Genomic DNA, 9,188 nt, shown 5'->3' on the forward strand with positions numbered 1-9,188 from the left:
GCCCATGTTCATCTTGGCATCAGTGATGACTCCAAGATCCTTTTTTGCCTCTGCGCTGACGAGAAGGGAGTTCCCCAGCCCGTAGGTACGGTGCTGGTTCTTCCTCCCCAGGTGCAGCACCTCGCACTTCTCAGTGTTGAATTCCGTCCTGTTCTCATCCACAACCCGCCCCGCCCCCCCGTAACCTGTCCCGGTCCGATTGTAGCCTATTCCTCCCTTCCAGCATGCCCACATCCCCCCACATCTTAGTGTCGTCAGCAAATTTGAACAGGGTGCTTTTTACTGCCTTGTCCAAGTCGCTGATGAAGATGTTGAACAGTGCGGGACCGAGGACCGAGCCCTGGGGGACCCCACTGCCCACATCCTTCCAGGTCGAATAAGACCCATCCACCACCACTCTCTGGGTGCGACCCTCCACCCAATTAATGACCCATCTGACTGTGTAGGCATCAACACCACCATCTCCTAGTTTTTTAATGAGAACGGGGTAAGAGACAGTGTCAAAGGCCTTCCTAAAGGCCAGAAAGACTATGTCCACTGCTACCCCTGCATCTAAGGATTTGGTGATCTGGTCGTAGAAGGCCACCAGGTTGGTCTGACAGGACCTGCCTCTAATGAACCCGTGTTGGTTGCCCCTAAGCATAATCTCCCCCGCTGGCCCCTCGTGGACATGCGCCAAGATAATTCTCTCAAAAACCTTACCCAGGATCGAGGTAAGACTAACTGGTCTATAGTTTCCTGGGTCATCCTTCCTGTCTGCAGGGGAGCGACAGCCACTGCCTTTTGTACCAGGTCCTTGGAGAGCAGGTGGGAGAAGGGGACTTGCCAGGCCCACTAAAACCCAAACCTAGTGCCAGCATCTAGGCTGGAGCCAGTCGAGTGAGCCCAGAGCTCTCAGGAGCCAGAGGCCCCTGCAGCAGAGACCCCAGACCACCCTCACAGCTTCCCCCTCTAGGTGCTGCAGCCTTGGTCTTACCCTTGTGGATGAAGATGGCTACCCTATGGAAGTCCTGTTCCTGGAAGCCCCGGGAGGTCAGCGCCGGGGTGCCCAGCCTCAACCCGCTTGGTCGCAGGGCACTCCTGTCACCTGCGTGAGAGCCACAAGTCACCCGGGGAACGAGGCAGCCAGTACACCTTGCTTGTGCCTCTGCCAGTGCTCCTGCTGCAGGGAGGGGCGGCAGGATGGGATCTGGCACCCAGGAGTTTGCTGTGTGGTGTCTCCACACCCCTCCCTGCTCCTCTCCTCCAAGAGCAGGAGCCCTGACAGCATCTTGTGGTGCCCTGGCCCCAAAGTCTGGCCGGCAGGGTGGTGACCCTGGCATGCAGTCCCTTGAAGCCGGGCAGGAGAGCTGCCTGCTGGGCTTCGGCTCTAGGGTGCCTTACAACCGACAGAAGCAGCTGCATCCAGTCCCATCAATCCAGCACCACTGCGGATAGCCAGGGGCCCCTCCAGCCAGCACAGAGGCCAGGTGAGTCACTAAACTAACCCCATCCCGGCTTGCAAAGCAGATCGCCCCTCCCTAGCCCCAGCCAATTGGTGTGGCAGTGATTAACCTTCCATTGGTAGGTACAGGGGTTGGCGACTGTGTCATCCCTTTCAACCCAGATGACAAGCAGAGCAGCTCCAGCATGGAAATGCAGCTGCTTCTGGGGTGCAGCATAATCTGGGTGGGAGGGGAAGGTCACAGAAAGGAGTGTGCGGTAAAGGCCTGACTTGCTGGATCAGCTCCGTCCCTGTGGCCGGACTGCAACACGTGTGTGGCCACCAGAAGGCAGAGCGCAGCTTGGATGGGGCAGGAGTATCCACCCAGCTCTGCCCAGGCTCCTGTGGGCTCTCACCCGGACAGGTGTTCTTGTTGCAGGCGATGGAGCAGATCTCCAGCACCCGCTCGGCCCTGCCGCCATCCGTGCCTTTGCTGCGCAGGTCCACGAGGATGAGATGGTTGTCGGAGCCGCCTGCAGGACAGACACAGCACAGGGAGGTGAAGGGGAGCCCTGGCTGGGCCGTGGGGGGAACTGGGCACTGGAGCTGGGGCTTGAGCTCAGCAAGAAGGTATGCCTTGAAGGCCAATGCACCTCCTACCAGTAGCCCGTGGTGGATGTGAGTAATAACAGATGCAGCTCTCACCCATATCACACAAGTTGTATTGGTAGAAATGGGCCTTGATGGGAGATTCAAGGTTCCCCCTCCCATATCTGAGGTGCCTTACACTTGAAGGAATAGGGCACTTGGGCTCAATCCTGCTCCCACGGCCATGTAGGGTACAACGGCTGCCAGCATCCGTACTCCCTGCCCTGTCTGGGGGGTGCTGAAACAGGCCATGGGCAGGACCAGCTTGTGGCAGCGCATCCATGGCAGCCTGGCTGGATGGGGGAGCGCTCCAGCCGCACCTGTAGTTTCCTGGGACCCTTAGCATAGCTGCGAAGGAGAAGAAGCCTAGTTTGGGTCCCCTGAGAGGCCGTGTCAGAGCCGGACTCCAGCCTGGTGAAGGAGGGGGCTGCGGCTGCCGTGCTTACCAGTGACGATGTGGTAGCCCATGCCAAGCAGCGCTACGGCCAAGGCCTTGCAGTTGGCAACCACCTGCCGTTGGTAGGCTCTGAACTCGGGGGTCATGGCTTGCTTGAGTGCCACAGCGATTCCTGCATGGGAAGGAGAGGTGTTGGCTCCGGGCTGGCGGCATCCGGCCGTGCGGACAATGGGACGCTGGCCGGGAGCTCCAGGGAACGGAGCAGCTGCTCCCTTCTCAAGCCTGTCTGGCAGGCGCAGTGCCCGAGGGCTTTGTAGAGAAGGGCCCCCGTTGTCCCAGGGCTCCACAAAGGGTCCATTCAGTCCAGTGCCTCCTGCTGGGAGAGGACCCCCTGCACGCTGGAAGCCTGCAATGGGATGGATCTGTGACCCAGCTGTGAGCTGCAAACCAGCAACGGATGCCAGGGCTCCGGGCAATCAGGCTCCTGTCTATGGAGGGCCAAGGCCAGCAACCCTGAGCCTCCTACCCTGTTCCCTCTGCTTGCGGCAGCCTTGTTTCAGCTGCAGCTCCCACCTGCAGCAGCTCTGCTCAGCTGTTAGCACGCCAGAACGCCAGGGGGTGGAGGGCAGAGGCCCCCAGGCTCTTGTCTAGTGTTGGTCCAGGGTGGCTTGGACCTAAACTGTCCTTATGACCCTGCCCTGGGCCCAGCTGTTGAGAAGCTCCTCTGGAGCTTGGTGTCCATTCACCAGCCCCCAGGCTTGGGCAAGGAGCTGTCACCCCCTTCCAGGCCCCCCGGCCCTATCTGGCCAGCGCTGGGGGCCCCTCACCTGCAATGGCATGGTTGTGTGGCCCCCCCTGCAGCCCGGGGAAGACGGCCTGGTTGATGAGGCTCTCCAGGTTGTAGGGCGTCTCCTTACCCGTCTTGGGGTCCACGCTGCGTGTCCCTGCAAGAAGGGTGGGGGGAGGGGAGACATGACTCATTAACCCCTTGGTGCCTAGAGGCGGGGTTTCCCAGCACCAAATGGTCAAGCCAGCACCCCACCCATCTGTGTGCAGGACCACGTGCTTCCCAGGTACTGGGAGCTACTGGCTGGAGGGACAGGATGTCCCAAGGGCACCAGGGCAGGGGATGGGTGCAGTAAGAGGGGGTTGGCTGAAGATGCACAACACAGTTGGCATGTGGCCCATGGCCCCTCCACCACCTCGGGGCATTCCCAAGGTTGGTCCAGGGCAGGCAGTGGAGACCCAGCCAGCCCTGCTGCTGCTGAGTGACCCGGGCAGGCAGTGTCACCAGGGGTAGCCTGTAGCTGGGCCTTGCCAGGCTCAGGTCCAGCCCCAAGCACACAAGCAACAAGGGGGCACGCACCAGACAGGGGGTCTGGCAGAGGCGAGGGGAAGGCTGAGACCCTCCCTATAAGGACAGCACTGAAGCCACTGCCCCAAGGGAGCCTCAGACCCATGTGTGGACAGGGCCTGGGGGCAGAAGGGTACATCCAGCACAGCGCTTCCTACCTGCAGGCCAGGGCATTGGGACAGGCTCCCAGGGGCCCCTTGGCCAGCAGCCACCCAAGCACTTGGCCCCATAACCCTGCTCACTCTGAGGCTGTGATGGTACCAGGGGCCTTTTATACCCACCCCCAAGCTACAGCAGCACTGCCCTGCCTACCCTGACCCAAGGCACCTGCTCCCCAAACCTTTGCGGTAGAAAATCATGCCGGCCCGGCAGCCCCGCAGCGTCTTGTGGGTGGTGGTGGAGACCACGTCACAGTGCTCGAAAGGCGAGGGCACCACACCAGCCGCCACCAGCCCGCTGATGTGGGCCATGTCGGCCAGGAGGTAGGCGCCGTTCTCGGTGGCAATCCTCCGCAGGCGGGCGTAGTCCAGGTTCCGCGAATAGCAGCTCACCCCTGGGATGGGAGGGGGACAGCACCGGCCCCGTGAGAGGTGCTGCACAGCCTGACGCCTGCTCAAATGGCTGGGAGCCAGCCCAGGGCTTGGCCACCAGAGGCCAGGGAGGGATGCTACGAAGGACCTTGGTGTCCAGCAGCCCCTGGACTGGGCCAGCAGCCTCCAGCTATTGCTGTCCAGCAGGCAGTTACACCAAGGGTCACGGGGGGAACCGGAGCCCAGAGCAGCGGGTGATCTGCACAGCCACGTGCAGGACTTGGGTGTCCTGGCTTCCAGCCTCCCCTCGCCCAGCACAAAGTCCCTCTTTGCCACCGCAGCTCCAGATCAGGAGGCAGGTCAGGATGCCTGGCACCGCGCTGCCCCCGTGCCCCAGCCAGGCTGGGACCCACACACTGGCTGTGACCCTGTTCTCCCCATTATCAGACCTGCTACGCACCTGCAATGATCAGCTTGGGGTGGAACAAGCGGGCGTTCTCCTCCAGCCGGTCGTAGTCGATGTACCCGGTGCTGGGATCCACCTGGGGGGGAGCAGCCGGGAAGCCCGCGAGGTGAGCACCACGCTCCACCTGCCCTGCCCACGTGCTCCCACGCCACAGCCGGGCGACAGGGACCCAGTCATGCGCTAAGGGGTTAATGCTGTCTCCACACCCCCTGTAGTGCCCCACACCCGAGCTCAGGCCCCCACGGCCCAGTCCCATGACCAGCCTTGAGCCTCCCATTAGGGATCCACATGCTGAGTCAACAGCGGGGCATCGGCCCGTGGTGTGAGCCCCGGCCCACAATGGCAGGAGGGAGCAAGGAACACAGAGGCGCTAATCCTGTCCTGCCTCCCGGCCTGGGACGCACAGGACCTCAGAGCCAAAGGGGTCCCGTGGACTGTCAGGATCACTACTGCCCAGCTGGCAGCTGGGTCATGTGCCCCCCAAGCTGGTTACAAGACAGGCCCCATACCAGCAACCCAGTCCTGCAGGGCTCACCAGGCCCATGCCAACCCCATCCTGAGGAAGCCAGAGGTGACGGCTGCGCTAGGCTGGGGTGGCAGAAGCAGGTGCCCCTCACCTTGTAGGGCATGGACTCGAAGAAGATGGAGGTGGCTGAGATCTTCTTCTTGTCGGTCATGAAGCCATGGGTCAAGTGCCCCCCGTCAGGCAGGTCCAGGCCCATGATCCTGCCGTGGGGCTCCACCAGCGCCGTGTATACTGCAAAGTTAGCCGGGGACCCTGCAGTAAGAGCAGTGTGAGCAAGTCAGGCATGGATCCTGCTGCACTGCAGAGGGGTGAGGCCTGGGCTAAGCCCTGGGCAGGGGGTTGAAATGACTGCCTGCTTTACACAGCCCCCAGGCTGGGCGCTCCCCTTCCCCAGCAGCCTCTGGCTTGGGGAAAGCTGGCAGTGTTTGAAAGCCAGGGGTCCCCAGGCATGGGCAGGATTGCTCTCTCCCCCTGCCAGCGTGCAAGGAGCTGGGGCGTTACCTGAGTAGGGCTGGACATTGACGCCCCACTTCTGGGGGTCCAGGTTGTAAGCCTCCAGTGCCCGCTTCTGACACAGCCTCTCCAGCTCGTCCACACACTCCGTGCCGCCGTAGTACCTGCCACGCAGAGGAAAGAGCAGGAGCTCTACAGGGGATCTGCAGGGCCAGCTGCTGTGCCCTGCACCGAGGGCAGGGCCTGGCCCACTATGGGCTCTGAAGGGAAGGGGCTTGGGCAGGCAGCTGAGCAGGAATCATGCCCTGAAGAAACATGAGCCAAGAGGTGCCCCCACACACGCACCACTCCGTACCTCTGCCCTGGGTACCCCTCCGAGTACTTGTTGTTCAGGCAGGAGCCCAGGGCCTCCAGCACGGCCCGGCTGGCAAAGTTCTCGGACGCGATCAGCTCTAAGCCCAGCCTCTGCCGCTGCTTCTCCTTCTTGATGATGTTGAACACCTTGGAGAGATGAGGCAGGGGATTGGGTGCCCGGAGGCAAGACGCACCCTCCCAGGGGAGAAGAGTGATGGGGAACAGACACAAAGAGGTGGCAGCTAGGAGAGGAGAGGCAGGGCCTCTTTCTGCCAGGGCTCTGAGCTTAAGATGTGGACAACGCTCTGCATAGGGTTATGTGGATGAACCAGAGGGGCTCAGAGCAGTGCCCCTACAGAGCTGCTTTCCTGCCATGTGGCATGTGCAGTCTACATGGGGGGAGTGGGGAGGCGGGGATGGGTCCAGCCATTTCTTTTTTTGTTTTACAGGTGGGGTGGGGTCCTTTGGGCAGCTCAAGGATGCGTGAGCTTGTAGGTGCTGGCTGGAAGCAAGAACCCAAAGAGCTAATGAGTCTCTGTCACTCGCGTCTGTGGATCCCCTCCTGGTTTGATCCGTGTCATAGCCAAGGGCTGGATGCCAGGCACATGGGCTTGCTTCAGTAGGAACATGAGGGTCTGCTGGACCACCGAGACCTAGGCAATGGACAAGTAGGGCAACGCCTCCCATAGGAAAGGATCACCCCTGGGTGTCACGGAGCAAGGTACAGCATGGACTCAGCTAGAGGCTACCACATGGGGACCGCAAGTTGAGCAGCCTCACAACAGCCCCGAGGTGGGGAAAGCCACCAGCCCCCATCCTCCTCCACCCCTTCCGGCAAGTGAAAGGGAGAAGCAGGGGGGAGCCTGCAGCTCCCAGGTGGCCCAACGCCCTGCCCTGAGTCACACTGTCCTGAGAGCAGATGACCCCACAGTTGAACGGGTCCCTGTGCCGGCCCGATGAATGCAGCAGATCACGTGCTCCCATAGCAGATGATGACCCAGCGCCAAAGCACGCCACCCCTTCCCTGCCCTGCGGACGCCAGCCCGCTCACCTCGGGGTCGTTGGTATCGAGCGGTTCCAGGACCATCTTGTCATGCGACTGCCAGAGTTCAGCACTCGGGAGCTCGCCGTTGAGGTTGGCTGAGGTAGCCATGGCCAGGTCTCCTCTGGCGTCAATGCAATCTGAAATGAGGAGGGTGGGAGAGTTTATAGAAGACGCGTCTCTCTGCCACCTCCTCCTGGAAGCATCTTTGGCTTGACTGTGCCCTGGCCTGCGACCGCTGTACATCCGGGAGTAAATTTAGTAGGAGTTAGAATGAAAAATCCCAGTAAACATAAGACGACGGGACGGGGCCTGCCCTCTGCTAGCATGTTTTTGTGGTGCAGATCAGAGTGCCTCGCTCTTCACCAAATGGGTGATGGTTTGAGCCTGCCCAGGGCTGTTGGCTGTAGGAAGGACTTTCTTTCCTGTAGCACTTTTCTTGGCAAGGTTTTTTGTATCTTGGTGACTTAGTTGCGCCAGCACAAACGGTCGTGCAATCCCCATCACTGGCAGTTTTCACGTGCAGGTTAAACCCTAAGTCTGGGCTGGTTTGGACAGGGATGGTCCTGCTTTGAGCAGGGCCTTGGGCTAAATGACCTCCCAAGGACCCTGCCAGCCTGATTTCACCATCTGAATCCAAATCAATAGAAATAATGGACTGCAATGGGTTTGGGCTCAGTGCGATGGTGAAAACACCAAACTTCAACCACTGCTTCGAATCCACTGGACAGCTCTTGTCATTCGGAGGGGTGTTAAATGCAACAAAACTCCCATTGAGCATCTCGTTGCACACAAGTCTCATCGCACTGCGGCCCGCAGGATTTCTTGAATCGGGAGGACGCAGCTCCGAGAGCGCGCGGCTTGTGGGATCCGGCCAGGAGCGCGTGTGTAACCATATGTTGGATCCGTGCCCATCTCCATGTATTCAGCCTGAATAACAACCCAGCCCAATCCACGGCATCCCGACTGAAGTCCACCAGCGTGACCCCCGCGGAGATCAGGCATGGGCACAAGTTATCTTACTCACCAGGGGACAGAACAGCCTCTCTCTTCCTTAAAGACAAAAAGGCCTTTCAAATATTAACTCCACAAGGCCAGCACCCCCCGCGCTGCTAGTTAGGCAATCGCTATGTTTGCGTGGGTCAAACAGCTAAAGTCCGACCCAGAGTCCATCCTGCTCTGGCGAGGGGCAGCTGGCTGGACGAGCTCCCCCCGCCCCGCAGCCTGCTCATGTCACTGCAAATCCCGAGTGTCAGAAAAGCGGAGCTACCCCAAGAAAGGGGCTAGGGATGTGGCGGGTGTGGGGAAAGTAGAGCCTGCCCCTGGGGATAGGAGCGGACTCGATCCAGCAGGCAGGCAGTCCTCCTAGCATGTCATCCTCACCTCGACCGTGGCCCTCCTCCCTGGGATCTCTGCTTTACAGCGGGGGAAAGCCTGCTCTTGGTACTTCGTTCACGGGGAACGGAGGCAACGAGCTACATTCTGCGAACTGCCAAAAGTCCCAGTTGGTCAGAACCAGGATTGAACCTCCTGGCTCCCGGGCCATCAGCCCACCCATCCAGTCGGAGCGGGGTAAGGAATAAGAGAGGCTCCCTTGTGCAAGGAGCTGGACACAGAATCAGAGAGGGACCACCGGAGCCGTCGAGTCCAAGCCCCTGCTCAAGGCAGGACCGTCCCTACTCCTGGTTCCCTCAGATCCTGCTCCAGGGCTTCAGCCAGGTGGGATCCTGCCTGGAGCCGGGGGCTGGGCTACGTGTCCGCCCCTGTGAGCGCCCATGATCCGAGGAGCAGACCCCCGCCAGAGGACCGCAGGGATGGCAGCGGGCTGCGGTCCCCCCCGGGGCAGCTCTGCACCCCGCCAGACCCAGGGGCCCCGCGCCATCGCCCCGCACTTACCGCGCTCCGGCCCCGCCGCCGCCCGCCGCTCCCGCGCTGCGATGGAACGTTCAGACTCTCCCACTTCCTCCCCCAGCCAATCCGCTCCCGCGCGGGGAG

The 9,188-nt window shown here is 61.0% G+C and overlaps 1 protein-coding gene across 1 annotated transcript in view; it reads right to left on the reverse strand.

The window, feature by feature from the left end:
* Window positions 1-9,167, reverse strand: part of SHMT1 (serine hydroxymethyltransferase 1) — a 10,654-nt gene extending 1,487 nt beyond the window's left edge. The window contains exons 1-11 of the mRNA XM_019512682.1: window positions 9,090-9,167; window positions 7,203-7,333; window positions 6,153-6,298; window positions 5,846-5,961; window positions 5,436-5,596; window positions 4,813-4,894; window positions 4,163-4,375; window positions 3,296-3,412; window positions 2,518-2,640; window positions 1,840-1,956; window positions 977-1,087 (exon numbers count right to left, since the gene is read on the reverse strand). Of these exons, the coding sequence (XP_019368227.1) occupies window positions 977-1,087; window positions 1,840-1,956; window positions 2,518-2,640; window positions 3,296-3,412; window positions 4,163-4,375; window positions 4,813-4,894; window positions 5,436-5,596; window positions 5,846-5,961; window positions 6,153-6,298; window positions 7,203-7,304 (1,288 nt within the window). The 5' untranslated portion in view covers window positions 7,305-7,333; window positions 9,090-9,167. The remainder of the gene's footprint in view (window positions 1-976; window positions 1,088-1,839; window positions 1,957-2,517; window positions 2,641-3,295; window positions 3,413-4,162; window positions 4,376-4,812; window positions 4,895-5,435; window positions 5,597-5,845; window positions 5,962-6,152; window positions 6,299-7,202; window positions 7,334-9,089) is intronic.
* Window positions 9,168-9,188: the final 21 nt, after the last annotated feature.

The sequence above is a fragment of the Gavialis gangeticus genome, unplaced genomic scaffold, assembly GCF_001723915.1.
Source record: "Gavialis gangeticus isolate Ggan-Ray unplaced genomic scaffold, GavGan_comp1, whole genome shotgun sequence".
Lineage (NCBI taxonomy): Eukaryota > Metazoa > Chordata > Crocodylia > Gavialidae > Gavialis > Gavialis gangeticus.